Source organism: Pinus tabuliformis, chromosome 8, assembly GCF_031772625.1.
Source record: "Pinus tabuliformis cultivar Carrire ecotype Pingquan chromosome 8, CPIR1, whole genome shotgun sequence".
In the NCBI taxonomy this organism is placed as follows: domain Eukaryota; kingdom Viridiplantae; phylum Streptophyta; class Pinopsida; order Pinales; family Pinaceae; genus Pinus; species Pinus tabuliformis.
In genome coordinates, this window is record NC_142294.1 from 1,314,071,123 (window position 1) to 1,314,098,041 (window position 26,919).

The window sequence follows — 26,919 nt, forward strand, 5'->3', positions numbered from 1 at the left end:
TTATGATAATTAACAAGAAATCTGATGGATCCATTTAAAATGTTGTAGGACAGAGTGAAACATCCATTAGGCATGGAGTCATGATAATTAGCCCGAAATCTGATGGATCCTCCATTGCCTGGGTATGGATATTAGGGATATTAAGGGTTAAAATGTTGTAGGACAGAGTGAAATATCCATTGAGGATGGAGTCATGATAATTAGCAAGAAATCTGATAGATCCTCCATTACCTGGCAATAGATATTAAAAGCAGGATAGATGAAACTTTCTTAGATTATCGGTGTAGTTGAAAGTTGAATGGGGATGATAGTCCACTACAGTAGAGCATCCAATGAGGATGAATTCTAAAGTAGCTTTAGAAGGAAATGAAAGTATTTGATTGTAAGAAAATAAAGCATCAATGAGAAATTCTAAAATATTTGCTTTCCAAAAATGAAAGTATTTGATTGTAAGAAAATAAGACATCAATGATAAATTTCAAAATATTTAATTTCAATAAAAGATTGAAGATTACATATAAAATAAAATCACCTAGAAAGAAAAAAATTCAACATAAAGAAATAGATAGGGAAGTAGCATCTTAAGAATCTTTGGACCATAAAATCAAGAATTTTTTGTCCAATCAGATTCAATTTATCTCAAATTTACACAGTAATTTTTTCTCTCTGAAACCGAACCCTTTGTCCTTTTTTTCATCTGTTTTATAGAGATATTACATATGTTTTTTCATCTGTTTTATAGAGATATTACATATGTTTTTTCATCTGTTTTATAGAGATATTACGTATGTTTCAGATCCAAAATCTGTGGAAAAATATTAACTACGAAATATTCAACACAAAATTGTACACTGCTTCCTTTCTATTTTCTGAGGGGCAATGTACACTCTGAGTAGCCACTTGTGATATTAAAATAGTGAGCTCTGAGGTCAATATAATGCTCAGACTTATTGAGAAACAAGAGCTGGAGATATTCAATAGAAAAAGATGGAGATGGGAGTTTCAATGGACAATCTGCTTCAAACAACTTCAGCTCATGGAATCAGGAATCGATTTCAATTATTATGCCTCTATATAATTCATTCTCTAATGAAGGGTTCGTGGTAGAAGGACCTTGGAAAAAACCTTGTTCCTCCGATTTTGGCAAAGATGATTAGATTTCAGAAATGACAAATCAAACACCTGTAACCATCAGTGTTGTTAGATTTATCACCAGCAGAATCTAACACTGAAAATTCAAATTCACCAAAGAGTATTTCAGAGGAAAATCATTGTGATAATTGAGTAATATGGAGAACAACTACAGATCCGTGCTACCAGCATTTTTCCAAGGAAAATAACCTTGCAAATTGAAACCCAACGACACCCTCTATGAAGAAACCAAAAACACCAGAAACCTTTGTCTTCTCGTCAGATCTGCCAAAAGATTCATATAACCGTAAGTCATTTCAATACTCTTCCACAAGAATCCTCAGCAAACATATAAGTCTTCAACAGTCCAAAGGTGAGAAATCTCTTCAGAGATGACTTATTGCTTTGGCTCACCGTTTCCAATAATCCATCTTTTACAATCTTAGAAATGAACTGTGTATGCAAATAGCCACGCTTACAAAGATAGAATTAGATAGAAATGAGGGTGATGAATATGCAATATACAACCAATCAATAGGATGCTCATTGCTATCATTGTTACAGTCACGCATAAGTCAATGTCATGCAATCAATGTTACTCTTACAGCATCAACAAATCGTCAAGGATCTGTCACACAAGGTTTCTGTCCTGTGTCAAGGTCTTTAGCTATTAGTGCTATTGGTGAAGCTTCAGACCTAGGATCACAACTTGAAGAGAAGAAACTGGTAGAGCCTCCTAATCTGAAGATAAATATCATAGATACCCAAAGAAAATCTCGGTCTTCTCAAGTAATGGTGCTTCTAGGTTTGCTACTGAGACATGACAACACAAAATTATACACTGCTTCCTTCTTATTTTCTGAGGGGAAATGTACACTATGAGTAGCCACTTGTGATATTAAAACAATGAGCTCTGAGGTCAATATAATGCTCAGACTTATTGAGAAACAAGAGTTGGAGATATTCAATAGACAAATATGGAGGTGGGAGTTTCAATGGACAATCTGCTTCAAACAATTTCAGCTCACGGAATCAGGAATCGATTTCAATTATTATGCCTCTATATAATTCATTCTATGATGAAGGATTCGTGGTAGAAGGACCTCGGAAAAAAACTCATTCCTCAGATTTTGGAAAAGATGATTAGATTTCAGAAATGACAAATCAAACACCTGTAACCATCAACATTGTTAGATTTATCACCAGCAAATTCTAACACTGAAAATTCAAATTCACCAAAGAGTATTTTAGAGGAAAATCATCGTGATAATTGAGTAATATGGAGAACAACTATAGATCCATGCTACCAGCATTTTTCCAGGGAAAATAATCTTGCAAATTGAAACCCAACGACACCCTTTATGAAGAAACCAAAAATACCAGAAACCCTTGTCTTCACGTCAGATCTACCAAAAGATTCATATAACCGTAAGTAATTTCAATACTCTTCCACAAGAACCCTCAGCAAACATATCAGTCTTCAACAGTCCAAAGGTGAGAAATCTCTTCAGAGATGACTTATTGCTTTGGCTCATTGTTTCCAATAATCTATCTTCTACAATCTTAGAAATGAACTGTGTATGCAAATAGCCACGCTTACAAATATAGAATTAGATAGAAATGATGGTGATGAATATGCAAAGATGTGGTTGAGTCAGAGATTGCAGACTTAGAGGTTTGCTTTATTTCTGGATGAAGTTTGGAGAGATGGTTCCCAGTTGATGGAAGAATTTGGTTTGTTGCTGCTAAACCACCACTCCAACTCGAGACTTGTTGTAAGTTCAAGAAATCGCAAAGTCCTGTCAGAAATTGGAGTTGCGGAGACATCTATAATAAGAATGGGCGATTTGGTAGAAGAGGAAAATTGGCAGCTATTTTTTATTCATCCTTTTCGAATTCCATGATTCAGTTGGGGCTTACTCACGAGGTTCTTCTTCGGTTATCCACACTCAGGGAAAGTGTTCAACCTTCAGCCAGTTCTCTGTTCTTGATTGGCATATCTGATTACAAGTTATTTTCTCACTAATATACAACCAATCAATAGGATGCCCATTGCTATCATTGTTATAGTCACGCATAAGACAATGTCATGCAATCAGTGTTACTCTTACAGCATCAACAAATCATCAAGGATCTGTCACACAAGGTTTCTGTCCTGTGTCAAGGACTTTAGCTATTAGTGCTATTGGTGAAGCTTCAGACCTAGTATCACAACTTGAAGAGAAGAAACTGGTAGAGCCTCCTAATCTGAAGATAAATATCACAGATACCCAAAGAAAAGCTCGGTCTTCTCAAGTAATGGTGCTTCTAAGTTTGCTACTGAGGCATGACAACACAAAATTGTACATTGCTTCCTTTCTATTTTCTGAGGGGCAATGTACACTCTGAGTAGCCACTTGTGATATTAAAACAGTGAGCTCTGAGGTCAATATAATGCTCAGACTTATTGAGAAACAAGAGCTGGAGATATTCAATAGACAAAGATGGAGATGGGAGTTTCAATGGACAATCTGCTTCAAACAATTTCAGCTCACGGAATCAGGAATCGATTTCAATTATTATGCCTCTATATAATTCATTCTCTGATGAAGGATTTGTGGTAGAAGGACCTTGAAAAAAACCTCGTTCCTCAAATTTTGGCAAAGATGATTAGATTTAAGAAATGACAAATCAAACACCTATAACCATCAGTGTTGTTAGATTTATCACCAGCAAAATCTAACACTGAAAATTCAAATTCACCAAAGAGTATTTCAAAGGAAAATCATCGTGATGATTGAGTAATATGGAGAACAACTACAGATCCGTACTACCAGCATTTTTCCAGGGAAAATAATCTTGCAAATTGAAACCCAACGACACCCTTTATGAAGAAACCAAAAATACCAGAAACCCTTGTCTTCTCGTCAGATCTACCAAAAGATTCATATAACTGTAAGTAATTTCAATACTCTTCCACAAGAACCCTCAGCAAACATATCAGTTTTCCATAGTCCAAAGGTGAGAAATCTCTTCAGAGATGACTTATTGCTTTGGATCACTATTTCCAATAATCCATCTTTTACAATCTTAGAAATGAACCGTGTATGCAAATAGCCACGCTTACAAAGATAGAATTAGATAGAAATGACAGTGATGAATATACAAAGATGTGGTTGAGTCAGAGATTGTAGACTCAGAGGTTTGCTTTATTTCTGGATGAAGTTTGGAGAGATGGTTCCCAGTTGATGGAAGAATTTGGTTTGTTGTTGCTAACCCACCACTCCAACTCGAGACTTGTTGTAAGTTCAAGAAATTGCAAAGTCCTGCCAGAAATTGGAGTTGCGGAGACATCTATAATAAGAATGTGGGATTTGGTAGAAGAGGAAAACTGGCAGCTATTTTTTATTCATCCTTTTCGAATTCCATGATTCAGTTGGGGCTTACTCACGAGGTTCTTCTTTGGTTGTCCACACTCAGGGAAAGTGTTCAACCTTCAGCCAGTTCTTTGTTCTTGATTGGCATATCTGATTACAAGTTATTTTCTCACTGATATACAACCAATCAATAGGATGCTCACTACTATCATTGTTACAGTCACACATAAGTCAATGTCATGCAATCAATGTTACTCTTACAGCATCAACAAATCGTCAAGGATTTGTCACACAAGATTTCTGTCCTGTGTCAAGGTCTTTAGCTATTAGTGCTATTGGTGAAGCTTCAGACCTAGGATCACAACTTGAAGAGAAGAAACTGGTAGAGCCTCCTAATCTGAAGATAAATATCACAGATACCCAAAGAAAAGCTCGATATTCTCAAGTAATGGTGCTTCTAAGTTTGCTATTGAGGCATGACAACACAAAATTGTACATTGCTTCCTTTCTATTTTCTGAGGAGCAATGTACACTCTAGGTAGCCACTTGTGATATTAAAACAGTGAGCTCTGAGGTCAATATAATGCTCAGACTTATTGAGAAACAAGCGCTGGAGATATTCAATAGACAAAGATGGAGATGGGAGTTTCAATGGACAATCTGCTTCAAACAATTTCAGCTCACGAAATCAGGAATCGATTTCAATTATTATGCCTCTATATAATTCATTCTTTGATGAAGGGTTCGTGGTAGAAGGACCTTGAAAAAAACCTCGTTCCTTAGATTTTGGCAAAGATGATTAGATTTCAAGAATGACAAATCAAAAACCTGTAACCATCAGTGTTGTTAGATTTATCACCAACAAAATCTAACACTAAAAATTCAAGTTCACCAAAGAGTATTTCAAAGGAAAATCATCGTGATAATTGAGTAATATGGAGAACAACTACAGATCTGTGCTACCAGCGTTTTTCGAGGGAAAATAATCTTGCAAATTGAAACCCAACGACGCCCTTTATGAAGAAACCAAAAATACCAGAAACCCTTGTCTTATCGCCAGATCTACCAAAAGATTCATATAGCCGTAAGTAGTTTCAATACTCTTCCACAAGAACCCTCAGCAAACATATCAGAGCATGTGTCATTGATGAGGGCCGAAGATTTCAAAAAGGGGTTCTGGACAGCGGCTAGCACATGTGTCCTAGGAAATATGCAGATGTAATTAACTTGAGAAGTTTGATCCACAGACATAATTCATATGAGAAGTTTGATCCACCTACAAAAGAAGAGAGACAATGAAACACAACATGACATAGCCTTATAAATTGTAAACCCAACAGGCCATCGAAACCCTAGTCAAAATAAAACAAAAAACTTTTCAAAACAATCGTCAATTTTCCAGAAATCCTTCAACCACATGGAAGAATCGTGCATTTGATATGCATTTTCACCCTCACGCACATTGTGTTTTTGTATTTTCATTAATAAAACATAATATAATTATGGGTTTGGGTTTAGAAATTGTCAAAAATAAAGAGTTCAGGTTACCAAGATGAAAAATAAAAGTCAACCTTAACAAATATCCCTGGACTCCTGAGCTGAATAAACTCCAATGACAATACCTATCTTGTGTCTTAATTAGCAAGGCCCAGAATTATGTGCAATATAAATTCTCTTCCCTGAATAAAGAGGAGAAAAATAGAATTCCACATAAGAGACTAATTATTTTAATTAACTAAATAATAATAGAAAGTAAATTAAATCACCTTTATTTTACTACATTATTTACAATGATTTTAAAACATACTTTCAGTGTTACAACTATTTTTTTTTTTATGAATATATGTGATTTAGAAATAAACAAATTCAAATTAAAACTCATTTATTATGATTTTAAAGCATACTTTTAATGTTAAGCAACCATTAAAATTTTATGAATAAATTTGACTCAAAAAATAAATAAATTCAAATTATGAGTATAATTTTTTTTTGCGATAAGTTATGAGATGCAGAAGATTCGTTGTATAATCCCAACCACGGGTATGATACAAGAGAGACTAATTATTTTAATTAATTAATTAATAATAAAAAATTAAAATTATGATTTAGTTTTAATAATCATCTTCATCTTATTAGAGAGAGACTAATTATTTTTTTTAATTAAATAATAAAACAAATTAAAATATGATTTAATTCTAATAATCATCTTTATTTTATTAGATTGTTTACTATGATTTTAAAGCATACTTTCAGTTTTTCACAACCATTAATTATTTTTTATGAATAAAAATGACTTTAAAAATAAATAAATTCAAATTGAAACTAAATTACTATGATTTTAAAGTAAATTCAAATTAACTCACATGCACAATTTATAGTGTTCTCCCTACCTCTCTTCTCCTTTGGCTATAGCTTTCCCATTGGGTAACTTGGTACCTTCATAGTCATGAACAACAATTTATATGCAATATTAATTCAATAATTAATAAAAAATAGTGTCACGCAACCTAAATCAATTTCATTTCTACTACATCTCTACATTTCATTTAGATTTGCCATTCCATATCTTAATTGTTCCTCAATTTATGACTTACGGGCGTTCCTTTGCAACATTTGGTGCAAATGCTAGTTAAGTTTATGTTATATTTATGTAACATGGAGTAGTCTAACACGCCGGAGAAATTGCCCGTTTTCATCACCCACTTGAAAAAATGTCCAAACTCCGGCCGTCCGCAATTCCTCCGCCTCCACCACACCACCCTCCGCGAGCTCCGCCAGTCTCCCGCATTAAAGTCCTGACTTGACCGGAACTGGTCTGGCAGAATTCGCGCCGCAGGGAGTTAATGCATGTTTCAATTCAAAATTTTGCAAACCGCGTCTTTACCATTCGGAGAATGTACCTGCATGTTCAGCATTGGCGCAATGAAGGCAACACCTTTACCATTCGAAGAAGCGCGGAGAGTATGCAACACCCAGCGGAGAGTATGAAACACCCAGGGAGGAAAACTAAAAGAGGCGTTTCGGATTCTGCAGGAGGAGGGCGTTGGAGTGGTGTGGTGTACGTAAGACCGAGTGCTAGAGGAGCGTGTTATGGAGAAAGCATGGGAAGAAGCCAAATTCATCCAAGCCCACATGATCCGAACCGGATTCAATGCAGATACAGTTTTAGCAACTAAGCTTTTGGGACTGTATTCCAAGTGCGGGAATTTGGTGGAAGCTCGCCAAGTGTTCGATGGAATGTTTGAACCGAATGTAGCCTCATGGACTGCTATGATCGGTGCTTACTCTGGGTATGGATATGGTGAGAAGGCGCTGAAGTTGTTTTATGAGATGCAAAACAAGAACCTGTATATAAGTGGCCACAGCAAATAGCATTCTGGAGTCTGGACTACAAAATTGTGATTACAGCAAGGCTGTAGAGCCCTTCTAAAGTTGGCTGCCATGTAAAAATCCAGTGAGAGTTGAAGGCATTCACTCAGCTTTCTGCATCTTTGAGTCATCAGTCCCCTCTTGTTGTGTATATATACAAAATGCAATGATTGCTGGATATATACAAAATGGGTATCTTGATGAAGCAGTGAAGCTGTTTCAAGGAATGCCAGAACGAGATATTGTCTCGTGGAATACAATGGTTGCAGGTTATGTACAGAGTGGGCATTTCTATGAGGCATTGACACTTTTTCAGGAACTGCAATCGACTGATATGAAGCCAGACTTGGACACATTTGCCGGTGTGCTTCCAGCATGTGCCAATTTGGTAGCTCTGGGACATGGCAAGTTGGTCCACAATTGTATAGTTAAAAATGGATTTCAATCTGATCATGATGATTTTATGGGTATCATAGAACTTAAGAAGTAAGATAGTGCTGCAAGTCATAAAACATAAGTGTAAGATGGTTTTTGGCTCTCGAGTGCTTGAAATATCTATAATTTTGACTTTGAGTTGGCAAAGCTCAGGGCTTCAACATAAGTTCATGCTCCCATAGTGCTGCATTTTATTTTTCAGTAAGTGATTGGGGGTAAAAATAATATCAATATCTTACTGAAATTTCACAGGGATTTCGTTAAACATGGAGTCTTCTTCCTCCCTGCTTTGTACAATGTAGACCATGCTTAACTGAAGGCAATGGCCACGTGCATTTCTGGTAAGGTGTGCCTTTGCTTCCAATGTCATAGCCAAGGGCCTGAAATATGGCTTATGGGTTGCATAGAATACACATACTGAAATAATTACTTGAAACAGGCAATTGTCTGCATAGTTCCTTCCATGGATGAATATAAAGCTACTCTGTATCTGTACATTAACTTTATCCATCGGGGAATATTTGTTTGATGAACAAGACTCTAACGGTGAGATTTGTGTGAAGCCTTCTTAAAATTCTGGAATGCTAAAGTATTGATTACAAATGACCTCACATCATCCATAAGGTTTAAATGGGGCATCAAGTAACTACGGCAGCAATTATACTTGAAAATGTGCTAATTAAACAATTATCTACTTAATAGTGAGAAACATGCATCCCAGGTTTTCTCCTACAAGTAAAAAAAACAACCTCTACCTACATATGCCTCGTTCCACCATTAGTGGTTTTGATGTGACAGTAGGTTGTCTCCTACTGTGTCATTGCTTAGTAAGAAATCCTTTTTTATGCAGCATTAAGGAGCTGATCAGTTGAACTTGGAACATAAGGCTCATGTTAGATATAAGTAAATTGGTTTCTCAGATTTTGAACCGGTGAGACTCACGGTCGCAACATAACTCCAGACTTATTTTCATGTTCTCTCTGTAGCTAGAGAGGCAGGGGATGTGTCCTTATTTCCTCCTGAAAATGGGGATGTCTGGGAAACATCCCCCATGGCTATCCCTTGTGCAAACTGGAAGCAGTTTCGCGCTGGTTCCCCCAAAAATTATTCACTAACTAGTTCAGCATTCAAACCATGACAAATGCCAAATATTATCTATTCAGTGGGTTATAATTTTGTGTTAAACACAACTAGCCTATGTCAGATTCCATGTTCATTTTGTATGGGTTTACCAGCAAATCCTTTTTTCGTCTGGAATGGGGTCAAGCTCTTGGGAAATTGCTTTGGGGATAACCTGAGGCCCTGAACAGGGTCAATTTCTTGGGAAATGTCACTTGAGGGATATAGTAAAGCCCTGAATGGGGTCAATATCTTAAGACATGTCGTTTCAGTGTATAAAGTAAAGCCCTGAAAGATTCATATAAAAGCCTGCTTATTCTTAAGGGACCTATGATAAAAAGACATGACAAGCAGTTGAAGACCAATTACCATTTGGGCATTAGCAACCAATCAACCCATGACAGCATTTGAGCTGGGCAACTAAAACTAAAAAGAATTCGTTATCGCTCGCCATGAGAAATCTATTGGGAAGTGAATGTTTCAACATAAGAAGACTACTGAAGTGAGAGAGGAGTTAGCAAACAAAAGAAAATAGAACTTCTTAAAGTCTTAGAAGCTAGATGAGAGAACAGGGACTTAGTTTTCTTGCTCTACATGTCTGGCAGCTCCTTTGAGAAACCATGGTCCATGGCTAAGGGACAAAAGCCATGTAATAGTACTTAGTAGTAGATGATAAGAATGCTGTGTTGTTTTCTTCTTTTGCATGTGTTATTAAATAAAACTCATTGTGGTTATTTGTTGTATGTGTGTTTTAAATGCTTATACTAACACTGAAAATTAGTTGGATTTGTCTTCTAAAAGCCAGATCAGTTTTGGTATCCGAGCACATTACAAAACTTAAGAAATACATCGAGTGATATACCAGAACAGGTCGATCATTTAAATAGATTTGATCATTGAGATCATCATAGAAACTTTGCTAGTGGAGAAGAGCTCATAAATACGAGTTATTAGGTTATAGAAGGCCAAGAGTGCGGACCATTGAAACAGCCAGTGGGATCATTGAGATCATCATAACAACTTTGCTAATGGAGAAGTGCTCATAAATACATGTTATTATGGTATTTGCGGGGCATGTGATGAGCACTTCTCCATTCTTAATCATAAATGAGATCTGTAAAACACATCCTTGATAAAATATCTGGCTGAAATTCTGATTAAACTCATTTTTCAATACGCACCAAGTATATCTCAAAGGACATTATAAATTAAACATAATACATTAACACGATCCAAAGAATCCTACAAAAGCACTGAGAAATATGCAAACTCTTGAAGCAATGAATCTGTAATAAACAAAATAAGCAGAAATACCCGGAGATCTTGGATACATATGTAAGATTTAGGAGTACTTGACTGTTTGATTGATAAATAATAAACAAAACACTTCCAAAATCATGACCTTGAGCCAAAGATTTTGAAATATAAAACATTAAATTTCATTGCACGAAACAAGTACCTGTATATAAGTGGCCACAGCAAATAGCATTCTGGAGTCTGGACTACAAAATTGTGATTACAGCAAGGCTGTAGAGCCCTTCTAAAGTTGGCTGCCATGTAAAAATCCAGTGAGAGTTGAAGGCATTCACTCAGCTTTCTGCATCTTTGAGTCATCAGTCCCCTCAGTCCCCTCTTGTTGTGTCAGATTCCTTGAAATTATCTACAAATTCAAAAGGATGATTTGCTTTGCAGGAATCCAGAGGTTTTTTCTATAGTTTTTCTCCGATATGGTCTTGAGTATAAGCTCAATCCTCAAGGCAGAAGCCGTTCCTGATCTAGGAATGGTGACAAATGCTATACTCTGTTTGTATTGTCTCTTTTCCTCCTCCAGTTTTATTTGAGGCATCAGAAATGGTGAATAACATCTAATGGCTTTGAAAATGTGAGTTTTGTCCACATGGATGGTGTGTTGATTCACATGATTTACAGAACTTATTAACCTTCTAATCAATGCACCCAAAACAGGTCCTTATATGAAAGATAAAATCGTTTCGATCTAGGAAAAGCTAAGAAACTTCTTCCTACTGCAATATGTTTGTAGTGGCACAATCAATTTCAAGATAGATCTAGAAAAATAAATGATAGTTTTCAAAAAATTAGAGACAGAAAATATTATATAGAACAATATCCAAAAGAAAATTATTCTATTAGAACAGAATTGAACATAACAGTCCAATGTGAATATGCTAATAAGTTAATAACATGATCCTCTAATACATAGAAATTATAATGTTACCAATATCTATCGTCTGCAAAAAGATTAGGATATTTCAGAAAAGATGAAACCATATTTTAGTTTTTCATCACTCAAGGATTAAGATAAATTACAAAAAGGGGAACAATAGTAGGCTCAGCGCAACCATTAAGGCACTTGGCCCCAAATCTCTAGCAAAACAGTAGATTCACAGAGACCAGATAAACTCAGGTTGTGAACTAGCAAAGACTATGCCATCACAATGCCTAACTGACAAAAAAAAAATCAAAGAGGCATCAGATAAAAATATGCCTCAAAGAAGTTGTAATTTTAGCTACAATTATGTAATCAGTGTTTTTACAAGCCAAAGAAGCCAAAATAGACCAAGTTTACATGTTCATCCAGAAGCTTGAGAACATGGTCAATGGTGATTACAGGTAGTCGGAAAACCATCGTTTTCATGTGGTTGACCTTGTCCAATATGGTAGGTGAAACTAAACTTATCACTCAAGTGGAGGTTGTTGGAAAATCCATCCATTCATTGGTCTATGCAGTGGCCACACATTTATGGAGTAACTACATCATCTCTTGGACTAGGGTGGGGGAGAAGCATGAAAATAAGCCTTGGCATTTCAGAAAGAAATCTGGAATGGAGTTTTGGTTTCTTTCAGCGAGTTGATATGAGAGTAGGTTGGTCCAAGAGCAGCATTCATACTACCTTGGAAAATCTAGGGTAAGTTGGCAAACATACTTAGGAAAGTTTTCGTTGTGTAGTTGGAGATTCAAACTAATTCTATTTTGGCTAAGATTCATGTTTGATGTTTAAAATTTTGTTCTACAGTTTCATGGTGCTGTATTTCGGAATATATATCTGTTGTATTTTCATTTTCCCTGAAAAATAAAACTTATATTTTCATAGTGAAGTGAAATATACATTGTCAGACCAGGTTTGAAACCTGATCTAATCTGGATAATGATCCAAGAAGAAAATGACCAAAAGGATAAACTGTAATAAACAATTAAACATCTTTATCAAGATAATCATTCATCTCAAAACTTCCTTTCTTTAAAGATGGAACTCCATCACTTGAATTTCCTGCCCATCTAGGATTTCATAGATGCCAAGAGAAACAGATGGCAATTGTAGAGTCTCTTTAAAAAGCTGATCTCCTTTTGAGTTCAATTCCCTCAGGATATGCTTGGTAGAAAACCATTTCATCTTATTTACTTCGCTACGGATATTCCATAGGATATGTTATAGACAAAGGGCTTCAACGAAAACTTTTCTATCCAACCAATCAATGACAAACTTTGAATCTCCCATGATTTGCAGCTTAAAATGTTTTTAAAATTGGTGACATAAAACAAGGTCCACAAAGCCGTAAATTCTGCTTCAGTGTTTGTATCAAAACCAGGGGAATATCGAATAGGCATATGATGATTCTGATGAAAGAAGATAATGACACCAACATCGCAGCATGGGGATGTGTTAGTTTTTGTAGCAGCGGACAGGTGTTCTGGTCACAGATTGTGTATAAGAGACTAAGGAACACGAGATCTCCAAAACCTAGAAAAGGTTTTGAGAGAAAAGACTTGGAGATGCCTTAATTAACATAATTAGCCATAATTAAAATATTCCTAAGTTTAACCTAGGAAAATTGGTTAATTAAAGAGAATTAATTAAGGAAGTTTGATTTTGCTCCAGAGACTTCCATGGATGAAGTCAAGATGATCTTGGTCGTTGGTTGAGATATAATCATGGCCGTTGAGACTCCAATGAGAGATATAAGAGCATGTCAAAGGGCTTGAAGATAGATACTATTGGTAAGTTGGGTAGTTTGACTTACCCAGTTGCAATACTCAACAAGGGCACAATTGAATCTAGGGAAAGGATCGGAGCGAGAGATCAACAAAGATTTGAGAGCAGGAGTTTGGAGGAATTTTCGTTAGTATTTTCTAGTGTCCAAGACACAAGAAAGAGGAGGCTGAATACAGTAGTGCGAGTTAGCCAGATTTCCCGGTGCGAGTTGCCGGAGGAGCCATGTTTCAGTTGCAAGTTGTCAGATCAGGGTCCCGAGGCAAAGCGAGTGGGTTCTAGAGGCAGAGGGAAGCTAGACGTCTCACCTAGAAGCATTTCTGGGGCTGTACGGTTTTATTTAGCCAGGCATTGCGCATTTTTGGGCTTCAGTGTGAGTGGCAAGGGAGAGTGCAAGCAGGCTAGGAGAGACTAGATCAGTTGCAAAGGGAGACAAGGGTGTCTTCCAGATTATTTTGTCAGTAGTATATTGTCGGAGCTTTGCCAGATTAGCAAGAAGATATTTGTACTCTTGAATTTGCTGAAGAATTAATAAACCCTTGTTTACTGCACTAGTTTTCCCTTCGGGGTTTTTCCAAGAACAATTGTCCAAAAAAACAATGTCAATTTTTGTATGTGTGCATCTATTTCTCAGTTCTGTATTTTATATTTCCGCAACATTTTTATTGTGAAGAATGCAATTGTGAATTTATCGTTGTTTGCTGAATAATAATTCAGAAAATGACAAACTGCTAACTGTTAGAAGATAAATCTCTAGTAATTGCATTCAAGGAATTTTCACAATATGTCTCGGCTTGCTCCATCAAAAAAGGCTCAAGGAGTATCGGGGAGCAATGGAGGCATAATTGGAATTCCAAATATATCTTCTGTATTTATTTTACTGTTGCTGAATTTCCTTAGTATACTGGAATCTGTCGTGATACAGATTGTTGAATTTATTGTTACAGACCTAGCTACATTTATTCCGTTGTTTTCAGTAAGATCAATCTGTCATTGAGTAATTTCTGGGTTCATATATTTGCATTCATAACAGATATCATATACTTTTATACTAAGAACTAGCATACTAAAAAATTTACCACACTTGAGTGCTAAAGATTTATAAGCAGTATAGTAAACTAAAAGATTAAAAGCTAATAGAATCAAATCTTCAAGAAGTGCTTAATACAACGTTCTCTGAAGAAGTTAAGGCCTGCCACCAAACATATATACTCTAGGATGAAGTATCATTTTCGAAAGTAAGATTAAAAGCTAATAGAATCAAATCTTCAAGAAGTACTTAATACAAGGTTCTCTGAAGAAGTTAAGGCATGCCACCAAACATATATACTCTAGGATGAAGTATCATTTTCGAAAGTAATTTATCCGATTCAGATTAATAAATAGAATCTCTCGACACAGAAGTTCTTGAAAAAATTAAGTGCATTAGCAACACAGAGCAGATATACACAAGTTTGTCATTATTTCAGCCTGGGTATAATCCATTTTTAAGTAGCATATCACCAAAAATCCCCACAGGAACATTACCCGTCCTTGAAATGATGGAAACGTTTAGTATCTCTCATAATGATTTCTCGTAAAGCAATCTTGGAAATGAACTTAATGGAAGAATGACAGTCACCACACACTCGAAGGTTTTTAACAATTCTAATGATTGTCCCATGATATGTGTTGATAAGCCCAAATACAATGGCCAACTTCTCACTATGGTGGAAGAGAACATGTTCCTTCTGCTCCTCTTCCACATCATGCAGCACAAAGTCTGTGTCCGGCACATATCCTGCCTCTTTCATATACCCAGACAACCTTTCCAACTCTGCAAAAATGTCCTGCATCTGTAAGTTTGATCTGTTTCCTGCCATGAAAACATAAACCCTGTTATTTACCTCAATCCAGCTGCATCCTGGCATCTTTTTTACCCCCCGTCTTTCATCATTTTCCGGACATTTTCTGCATCACCCCACCTACCTGCCGCTGCATAGATGTTTGCCAGTTGCACATACGGTGATGCATTTTCAAGATCTAACTCAAAAAGTAGTTGCGCCACAGATTCTCCTAGTTCTATATTCTTATGGACCTTACAGGCACCTAGTAAAGATCTCCACACAGTTGGTCCAGGATTTATTGGCATTTTGTCAATAAAGACTTGCACCTCATCCAGATGCCCAGCACGACCAAGGAGGTCAACCATGCACACATACTGCTCAAGCTCTGGTTCCATGTGATAATTCTGACTCATGCAATGAAAATATTTCTAGCCATCCTTCACCAAGCCTTCATGGCTGCAAGCAGACAAGACACCAACAAAGGTTACATTGTCTGGCATGGTGCCAGCCTCTTTCATTTCTTCAAAGAGTAAGAGGGTCTCCCTGCCATGACCATGCATTGCATATCCTAATATCATTGCATTCCATGACACCACATCAAGTCTAGACATTCTATCAAAAACCCGACGTGCATCCTTTATAGTACCACATTTGGAATACATGTCTACCAGGGCACTACCCACAAAATCATCATGATCAGATTGAAATCCATTTTTAACTATACAATTGTGGACCAACTTGCCATGTCCCTGAGCTACCAAATTGGCACATGCTGGAAGCACACAGGCAAATGTGTCGAAGTCTGGCTTCATATCAGTCGATTGCAGTTCCTGAAAAAGTGTCAATGCCTCATAGAAATGCCCACTCTGTACATAACCTGCAACCATTGTATTCCACGAGACAATATCTCGTTCTGGCATTCCTTGAAACAACTTCACTGCTTCATCAAGATACCCATTTTGTATATATCCAGCAATCATTGCATTTTGTATATATACACAACAAGAGGGGACTGATGACTCAAAGACGCAGAAAGCTGAGTGAATGCCTTCAACTAGCACTGGATTTTTACATGGCAGCCAACTTTAGAAGGGCTCTACAGCGTTGCTGTAATCACAATTTTGTAGTCCAGACTCCAGAATGCTATTTGTTGTGGCCACTTATATACAGGTCCTTGTTTTGCATCTCATAAAACAACTTCAGCGCCTTCTCACCATATCCATACCCAGAGTAAGCACCGATCATAGCAGTCCATGAGGCTACATTGGGTTAACATTCCATCGAACACTTGGCGAGCTTCCACCAAATTCCTGCACTTGGAATACAGTCCCAAAAGCTTAGTTGCTAAAACTGTATCTGCATTGAATCCGATTCAGATCATGTGGACTTGGATGAATTTGGCTTCTTCCCATGCTTTCTCCAGGCAATTCCTATTTCCAACCCCATAGAAAAGTTATTGCGCCTTGACATGCACCGGAGATAGCCAAATATAACACGCGCGCGGTGATGACTAGAGAAAAAAAAAACGGCGTGTTATATGGGAACTTACGCCCATAGTTCCCACCATATGATCCACCCAATCCCTAAATTGGGGTCTAGTGCTATTTCAATTAATTATTAGATGATCATGCTGGGCCATAATTCCAAGTTAAATGTTATGACTCTTCATAGGATATTATTGGAGATACTTGAGGAGACACCTCTTTGGCTAAAGGGTTAAGGAAGGATTTTGACTTCAATATCAAACCATCAACCATATCCTCAACATATTGAACCAACAATCAAGAAGACAACTGAGGTGAAGCATGGGCATCCTCTCTCGCCCACGTTGTTTAGGATATATATCAATCTATGAATGCCTCTACACTCCACCAACTGTTCACCAAGATGGATACACGTTGTCCCTGCATTGTGCCCCACTGTCCACCAAGATGGATACACGTTGTCCCTGCATTGTGCCTTTGATTGCCAAAATTGCAAAATTGAGATTTTCCATGTCTGAAAATGCAAAATTGGGAATTAGAGCACTCAAGGCTAGCATTGTCTGTTGGATTATTTTAGACAAACATCTTAAGGTAATCCTCATGAATAGAAAAATTTAATAGTAATCCTCATTAATTAATAAGGTTAACTTAACTATTGATAAAGACACTAAATGATTAAACAACCACACACATTATATCTCTATAGATAAGGGTATTTTAAAACATTTTTTTAAGGCCAAATTGATATTTTGTCTTAAAATCCTAAATTATTATTTTAATTATTTTATTTTAAAAATTAAAACTATTTTAATTGTCGTAAGTTAGAAATTAAGGCAATTCGTTCAAAGAGTAGTGGAAAATTTATGAAAAAGAAGAGGGAAGTAAACACAATGAGGGTTGGAGATAGGTAATTGTTACAAACAGGTCAAACGAGGAGCGGGAGGTTGACTTGTCGACTCTTCTGACGAAAGCATTTTTGCATTGTTTTCCCTCTTGAATTATAGGGACAGGTCCAACTTCGCCTCTTATTGTAGGGGTTTTTATAGGGCTAGCCTCGTCTCCTTTTGCATGGGTTTTGATAGGGCTAGCCTCATCTCCTTTTGCATGGGTTTTGATAGGGCTAGCCTCGCCTCCATTTGCAGGGGTTTTTAGGCTCTTCATCATGCATATGGACTCTACCACTATATCAAACAAATTTCGTTGTGTAAGCTTCTAAGGAGCTAGTGCTTGGAACATGTTCATAAACTTGGAGGCATAGGAACTTCAGGAGATGAATGCGATGAATGCAGATATGTGTTATGACCTCATGGATGCATTGCTTTCCATGCTAGCGACCCTCCTCTAGTGGTTCGAGAGCCTGCAGCTAGGGCCAGATTTATGTGAGAAAATCGCGAGTGATGTCATAGGATGTTGTGGCCCTCTATTGCCTAAGGCTTAAGCAGCTCTGGATGTTAGGGCTGGGGGAGGTGCACGGGGTTGTGGTCAGGGCACTTGTCAAGCATTGTCGCAATATTTCAGAGCTTAGATCCTTCAATTGGATGAATGTTGATGAGACAAAGCTATAAAATACAACGTCTCTTTGGTTTTTGTCTGTGGCAGGTTCTCGGAACATCAAGTGGATAGTGGATTCGCAACTTTGGGTTAGTCTTCCGAAATTGGTAGCAGTTGATGTATCCCGCAGGGATATAACCCTAGATGCGACTTTCAAGTCGTTGCTTTTGGAGAGCTTCAAGGTTATGTGCGCATTGAATTATGGAGATCATTCACTGCACTTGCGATGTTTATGGTGATTGATGATGAGATTGTAATTGTTGATTCTGCTAGGGCAGAAGTTGCAATGCATGAAGGCAGTATTGGGTTCAGTTGGATCTTGTAAGGTCGTGTCGAGAGGGGTACAACCAGAAGCAACAAAGGTACATTGCCCTTTGCATGACTTTCTCAATATTACTTGTTCATAAGTGATCCTATTAAACCAAAATTCCCAATTTATAGGTCAGTAGGTCTCTTTTTTGCCTTGCAGTACATTGCCCTTTGCATAAATTTCTCAATCTTACTTGTTCATAAGTGATCCTGTGAAACCAACATTCCCAATTTATAGGTCAGTCGGTCTCGTTTTGCCTTGCATTCTGCACAACTTTCTCAATTTACTTTTCCATGGATGATTTTGTGAAATCAATCATTGCTATTAGCTGCACTTGTTAGTTGTGTGCAGTTGGAGAGTCAGTTTGCTTCAACACTCCTCCAATTACATGTTGAAAGGCTCAATCAGGTTGTCCACAAGTGAATTTTATGTGTTCTTCTATGGGCCATAGAAAATTTATTAGTCAATGTAGATGTTGCTAAAGCGATCAATGCATATGTTGCCAAAGTGGTTGCTATGGAAGGGGGCATTAGCATTTTCATAATCTTTTGTTAGGTCTCCTAATAGATGGGTTGTTGAGGAGGCTGCGGGGGACTATCGAACCTGTCTGTAGGAGAGGAGCACAAGGTGTTGACTATATTCTCTTTGTTTATTTTTTAATCTAAACACTAAAAATTAAAAAGTGAATCTTTATTTTCCCCTTTATCAATCACCATGCCTTCATTGTGCATGTTGGTGGTGCTGCCTACTCATTGTATGCATTGGAAGTGCAATTTAAATTATAGTTGTCGTTATTGATTGGCAAAACTAGGATGTTTGACTAAATACTACATTTTGCTATCATCCAAATAATAATAAGTTTTCTTCCTCCTTTCCAAATAACCTATGAACCTGATGTTTTTTTTTTCTTTCGCTCAGGGTGCTATTGCAAAGACAAGTGGCATAAGGAAATTGTTGGATCTTGTATTCAAATGGCCTTCTGGCAGGAAAAGGGTTATGGTGAGCTACAAACTATGATTTCCAGAACTTGACACGTAAAACTTTGAAACTAACAATGATTTGTATCTATAAGAGTTCTCTTTTATGATAATAGAGCCGTGGTAAATCATTCTAGTAGATAAATAGGTCTTTTTTGTTGTCTCTGCTTTGCACAAAAAGTGTGCAAATAAACATCATTGTCTCGAATGATGTCTTGATGGAAGATGTATTTTCTCTACTTTTGTTTGAGAAACACATGTTACTTACTTTGTATAAGATTCAATCTCTAAATAGATTTTGAAGAGAAATGAAAAGTAAGCCAGACTATTTGAATTCATTTTAAGGACACTCTTTGCAGAATGTGCCTATCATTACTCCTTTCAGGTTTTGAATCATTAAGGATTGGAGCAAGAAAAAACAGGAGCATGGAAAAAAAGGAAGAAAAAACTAGGTAATGCAAGGAGAGAGTTAGCAATTGGGGAATTGGTTGTACAAGGGTGGGAGCCTGGCCTTGCCGAGACAACATAAGGAGGGATACAACAAAGCAGATATAGATATATATATATATATATATATATATATATATATATATATATATATATATATTTTGCCATAGGTTAGTGTCGGAAACCTATAGAAAATTTAGGGAAATAAACTCTCTTTGTTATTGTTGTCTTCGCATGTTGTTGTAGGCAAGGATTTTAGCAATAAGTTTGTAACTAGTTCCCCTGCTGTTGCATATCTTGTGCCATTTGCACATCAAATTTCCTTGCCGTGGTACTGGATCCCCTACGGTCGTGTTGTTTTCATAACGAATTTCCTTATTGTTGTATCGAATCCCTTGCTATTGCATATTTGTTACTATTTGCATAACCGATTGTGTGGGGTTAATTAACCCTATGCTACAATATTTTACTGTTTTCATATCGGATTGTGTGGGGGTAGATAACTCCTGGCCTCAACAAATAGGATGCACCAAGAAAATTTCCATGCACAGGTATGTGCAAGGCTTCACAACATAGAAAGAATCATTCCAAACCATCCATGTCAAAACAGAAAGAGCTATGCCCACAAAAGCATAGCCCCCATAGGTAACGAGCTCTAAAATTTGAAGTGCATATAATGACAAATTTAATAGCCAACCGAGGACCGAATACTCAATGCTTCGGGACTGAACTTCCCAAGTGGACCTGTCGTGAGGTCACAAAGGACTACATAAGTTCCAAAAATGCCAGAAAGGGAATATATAAGTTTAGAGAATTTATATTGTAGATATCATAGATAGGTGTCTAGTGTGTGAGGACACCTGGGATCTACTCAGCTAACTTGTCCAGTGCTTCTATCCCTTGCTCTTATTATGTGCCACATACCCCAATGTTTTCCCCATATGCACTTAATTATCATTAACAAACCTCATAAAGTGCGTGGTTCAATGGATTGGCGTTGTGTTCTATGGTTGTCTTTGTATGTCAGGTTGTGTACCGAGGTCTACTTGTAGCATATATTGTAAAGAAACATGGAATTCTTAAATGGGTTGTTGTAAAGGAACATGGAATTCTTAAGTGGGCTGAATTAAAATTTAAAGGGATAGACTGAATTGTAAACTAGTACTGGTCTCGGGGTGGGGATAGAAAATCCAAGTAAACTTAGGGTGCAGACAATATCTTTGGAATCCCTGTTGCCTAGAGGGTGGAGACATTGACCTTTGGTATCCCTGTTGCCTAGAGGGTGGAGACATTGATCTTTGGAATCCCTGTTGCCTAAAGGGTGGAGATATTGATCTCTGGAGCCCCTTTTTGATTAAAGGGTGGAGACATTTATCTCTGGAGTCCCTTACTAATTAATTGGTGGGGGGCATACATCTCTGGAGTCCCTCAACAACAATTGGGTGGAGGAGATTGCCTCTGGAATCCCGGTAAAGGTCTAAAAATCTGTGTAGGGTGGAGGGAGTATAAACCTTTGGAATGCCTGGTTTGGTCCCAAGCTCGGGGGTGGCAACTGCATTATCGGTAGACTGTCAAAGGATGGGAGGAGAACTAGGGACATTATGCTCATGGAATCAAACACCTTAAGATCAAGGTCATGTTAAGACAAGTACTCTGCTATTGGGGGGTGGTTAAATTTGTATACTGGTAAGTTGACCGAATTTAACTTCTGTTTTGGGTGATCTGGTAACGCTTATATTATGTGTTCACTGTGGGCTCTTGATAAATGGACTTCTATGCTTACAATTTGAAATTATTTGCATATAGAGAAGTAAGATAGCAAGTGAATCTTGCAGCCTTAAAATTCTGAAGCCATCCACTTGTGTCACATGGTCTCTATATATAATCTGTGGATGAATTCCTATTGTAATAAGAATTTCACATGGGATGCTACTACCTCCCCTGTACCCATAGTCTCAAGTTCTCAACGTATGCTGGTCACTTACGGCTATGAAAGTGGCTAATGAACAAATGCTGCTCTTCCCTTATACTATATCTAGAACTGCCAATTTGGGCTGCGCTCAATTCCTGTAGCAGTTGCAAAACAGCTCACCATGGTTGACTGCATTTTGCTTGAGTTTCTCCTTGTACAGTGGCAGAGCTTAAGAAAATGCCTTTGTACTGGTTAACGATCTCTAGAGTCACTTTGGGGATGAAATTTGGAGTGTATAGTATGCGGTGTAAACATGCTATAGTTGTATCGGTGGACCATATTGTCCTTACTGTCACAGGAATTCTAGCATGGGTAAAATTGCTCGATAAGCCTATATATGGCCAGTTGCTCGATAAGCCTATATATGGTGGAGGCCATTACCTTCCTTACTTTAGCATCCTTGGACATAAGTTATAGATTGTTTGTAGATGATGAAAATTTGTTGACATGGAGTGTGACCCCCTCTTGTTGAGTTAGTGCAACAAGTAATGCAAACGATGAGGACTTGAATCCAAGAAAGACCTATCGGGTTTCTCCACTGCATGATTTTGAAATCTATTAACCATTGCACTCACCACAAAATTGCTTATTAAGGCCTTATACTCTCGTGAAGACCAAATCTGGTCACACTGATAATGGTTCCTAAGAATGAGACCCTATGAATAAGATAGATAATACTTAATAATGCTTACATCTTAAGGGGGTCTATATTTGTAATGATTTAGGTGATGTCTTTCTTCATTGATTAAAATTCTAGTGTTGTTAAACTCAGCTGAATACTAAACTCTAGGATCCTGTTGGTCTAAAAAAGGACAGTGAGGGTCTGAACAATTTCTTTGCAGATTCCGGCGGTGACATGGAGATAATCTATAACAAAGTCCTTGCGGCTTTGAGATATGGTGTGAACCTGACCAAGATGATTCTAAAGCCCTCGGGTTGCGTTTATGTGGATGATACTACTGAGAAATGGTATACATACATTCGGGAGCCGAGACATGCTTGTCATTTGCTCTTGAATGCCCTTCATTTTGTTTTATCGCCGTACAAGGTGTTGTCGGAGATGGAAAAAGGCTCAGAATATTGCTCTACTGCATGGAAATCTAAACTCAAGCTTGAGGTTGAATCCTAGATAAGTATTGTTGAGGCATGTGCATTCCTGCAGCTCTTGGTTTCTTACAGAATTTCGAAGGAATTTAAGGATGACGACCTTTGTGAGCTAGTCTTTCACATTTTCCATTGAGTTTTTTGAGCTCTACCATGCACTTCAAATCAGTCATAAGATACTAGGTTGGTGGGCATTTTCTTTTTTTGTTTCAGTTGACCTTTAGGTTCAGTTTAGTTTTTGTATTTAGGAAAGGTTTTCTTAAGGTTCCATTGTCGGTTCTTGCTGTATAAAATTATGAAATTCACTATTTTGTGGGATTTCATGTGTTTTTCCCATTTTTCTTTCTGTACTGGTTTGTTTGAGTCATTATTTGTTCTGAAAGCAATATTTTGTTTTGTTTGCATTAAGGCTTCTCATTTTCTAGCATATTTTTAGATCTTGCACCTTCTCAGATGTGGTAATTTTGTTTGCTGGCCAAATTGACATAGCTATGTCTTTAGGGGGTTGAGTCAACTTGAGACCTTGGTGACATGTTAAAGTTCATTGGTTTGACCACATGACTAAAACCCACTCAAGACCTTGTAACCTGGTATAGCTCACTACTACACATGACCTGCAAAATAACCTGGGATTTTGACAAATCCCCGTGGATCTTTCCATTTGATGTGTTCAATTGGGAAGATATGGTAATTCTTTGGTTCGGGGTGGAATAATGTGCTCGAAGAAATGAAAATGATATGGCTATCAGTGAGACAGACATCTGCTTCCCATAATAGGCAGAACATATTAGCATGTTGCAGTGTTGTGTGTCATGGCACAGTGCTTGCATGATATGTTATGGAGATGGAGTGGTGAGGCACGTGGCTCTCATGTGAGGGCCCACATGGTCCATTGAGGTCATCTACTTTAAACATTTTGATTCGATATCTGATTTTTACTTTCATGAATAGATACAAGCTTTGGTTTCTTTAAAAACTTAGTTTCGAGCTGGTTGTTGTTCGCCCTTGACTAGGCTTTGATATGCATGCCCCACAATAATTGTACAGAACTAGTAGCCATCTAGTGCCTTATAAGTAATGGAAGATCTACTTCAAATGTTGCCTAGTTGCTGCAACTGTCTAATATCTCCATCATCCCTGTGGACAACATTGTTGTAGGGTGACATCTTGGTTATACATTTCAGACAACACCCCAATGCTTCTCAATACAATACCCTGTCTACTCATCACACTAGGTTACACTTCATTTTAGGATCATCACTTATACCAGGTGATGTTCCAGCCATGGGATTAATTATCTTAGTTATCTTCTTCGATATGAAATCCAACTTCCCATAAGTGTCTGTCAAACCATAGCCTTGTCTCTAATTTAGGAGAAAGCCCACAGACTTTCATATCTATCATCAGAGCTGGTAGAGGTTGATCATAGTAATAGAAATCCAAACATTTCATCGATCTCCTCTTGTCCACAAATTGTGGGATAATTTTGAGGAACATATTTCTTATGCTACCCTCGTGCAAACCAGGGGGTAACATCTTGCTGCTATTGGGCACACATGTCCTTCTTGGGATCACTTGAGAATCCCAAACTCTCAAGATAAAGCTGCCAAAGTGAAGTCCATAATCCAAAGTAACTAATTCATCATCTCCAGACTACAATATCCATTTCTGGTGTGTTTGATCATTGTTGAAAATAGAGACAAATTAAAATCCAAATAAAAATATGTTGGGATCCCCATCACCTCTGGACTGAATGGTCCATTTTCAACAACTCTCGTATTCCCAACAATTTCATCGTATGTAACAGCATCTTGAGAATGTCCATTTCTTCCATAGAGAAGAGAGATGGCAACCAAGATTTCAGGGTCTCTTTGAGCAATTTCAGTGGCCTATTTAATTAAACAGTCTGCTCCTAACTAAAATTTCCAGTAATCTTTGTTGCCAAGCCATCTATGATATATGATAACTGAACAGAAACAAATTCATCCCATTCACCCTCTCCTTTTACCTTACTGTTTGTTGTGAGAAAACCTTTCTCGCACTTTCCAGAACAAGAAAAATCCTATCATTACATGTTGTACAGTGCTTTGTACTTCTGTAATTTCCCTGATTGAAGAAATTACATGTTGGTTGAAGAAATTGTCAAAGAAAAATGCTACTATTCTACAACATGAATAGCATGAACATGGTGAAGAATGTGAAGTCCATTGTCCACTTCTTCCCTCTCTACTGCTCCAAAGATGACCAGACGTTGTGAAATGCACCATTCCATTCCTAATATGATCAATGTAACCTTGTGAAATCCTTCTGCAATTATGGCAATACCATGACATCACAGAGATTCAGAGAGGTTGATTTTATGTGGGGAAGAGAGTTTAACTAGGCATCCTCTGGATAAGGCCTTCACCAAAGTAATGGAAGGCGATCATAACTTGAATTATTACATCTTGAACATAGCTGTCGCTGTGACCCAGAAGCATGACCTGCATAGAAATTACCATTTCAGCTTTTTGTCTGTGACAGAGATTAATAGATAGAACTGTAAATTTGTTGAAAGGAATCCAATGGCAGTATGAGACCTCATGATGGTGAGTGAAGTAATTATTTGATATGGTGATGGCAGTGGATCCCATAATTGCATTGATTAGGCCGTCGTTACAGTTGGAAAGAGAACAGTGGTCTATCCAGATATAGAATCCTCCAAAAATTGAAATGCCATCACCATCTGCCAACGTTCTCCAACCATAATGCTCAGGGGAATCCCTCACCAAGGCATTGCCTGTTTGAATGTGGTCGTGGATGCTGATACCATGAATGATGGTGTTGGTCACATACTGTATCATTATGCAGGCACCATGGGCATGGACATCGGCACGTCTGCCATCAATGGTCTTGAAACTATTCATGATGAGCTCTTCTTTGTGCTGAATGACCATGTCACTCTCAAATATGATCCAGAGCGGCTTGTCTTGAATAACAGCATAGCGGAGAGTACCAGGTCTGGGATTCACAGCATCGTTGTCACTGGAATAGGTTACTACATAGTATTGACTGCCCTTTCCTCCCATGGCATTCTGGCCAAAGCCAATAGCACAATCTGCAAGCTTTTGCCTGTTCATTTGCCAATTTGGATTACAGCGCCAGCAATCATCTTTTGGATTACCGGTTCCACAGGACAAATAGCTCAGCTGTCTTCGAGAATCATTGATACTTCTGCATCACATGCCATTCCCATGCATAAAATCAGTAAAATTTTATAAGAAATACTCTGCATTTCAGATACTCAATTGCAATCAATTAGTATAGATGTCATTCTCATCGTTTTCAAATATATAGCTGGAGATTGAAAAAATTTAAATGGGGCACTTACTTATGGACCGATTTAACTACTTGTTCAGGACTCTGTACTGAAAAAGAAGAATTACGTTTCTGTTGTCGTGTCTGCCCTGTTGCTTGTATAGTGGGGCGCCCTCTAGGGAAACCCATGGTGTTGTCCACAATTCAGTGAGTTTTTGCTGCGGAACAATTTGGAGCCAGGATTTGAAGGCAGACTATTACCGCAAGTAGAAATAGAGAATATAACTGACTTTGGATAGTCATTTTCATCCTAGAAACTCAAGAAATCGTAGCTCTGAATGCAGAAAAATTCTGCACCCTGTTTATCTCTGAGAAATAATCCCACAAAGAAGTATCTTTCTTCTAAAGATTCTGCACCCTGTTTATCTCTGAGAAATAATGCCACAAGGAAGTATCTTTCTTCTATACTCGCAGCAGTGCTCTAGAGCTACAACAACTGTGGATTCTGAAAACATGAAAATGGCTAGAGAT

The 26,919-nt window shown here is 37.6% G+C and overlaps 1 protein-coding gene and 2 pseudogenes across 3 annotated transcripts; 1 reads left to right on the plus strand and 2 right to left on the minus strand.

Moving 5' to 3' along the window:
- Positions 1 to 7,148: 7,148 nt before the first annotated feature.
- Positions 7,149 to 23,425, plus strand: LOC149240305 (uncharacterized). Of its 3 annotated transcripts, none has more exons than XM_089373678.1 (3): positions 7,149 to 8,637; positions 19,510 to 19,590; positions 22,830 to 23,425. In XM_089373678.1, exons 2-3 carry the CDS (start codon positions 19,563 to 19,565, stop codon positions 23,114 to 23,116), a joined length of 315 nt encoding a protein of 104 aa, XP_089229804.1. In that variant the 5' UTR covers positions 7,149 to 8,637; positions 19,510 to 19,562; the 3' UTR covers positions 23,117 to 23,425. The 3 variants fall into 3 exon arrangements, 2 of the variants coding, with proteins under 2 accessions (XP_089229804.1, XP_089229805.1); XM_089373679.1 differs by lacking the exon at positions 7,149 to 8,637 and adding an exon at positions 17,878 to 18,643; XR_016246521.1 differs by lacking the exon at positions 22,830 to 23,425 and having other exon boundaries at positions 7,154 to 8,637; positions 19,510 to 19,622.
- On the minus strand, positions 15,675 to 16,226 carry LOC149240306 (putative pentatricopeptide repeat-containing protein At3g23330 pseudogene; annotated as a pseudogene).
- A 1,801-nt stretch (positions 23,426 to 25,226) lies between the features above and the next one.
- LOC149240307 (putative pectate lyase 5 pseudogene) lies at positions 25,227 to 26,577 on the minus strand (annotated as a pseudogene).
- Positions 26,578 to 26,919: the final 342 nt, after the last annotated feature.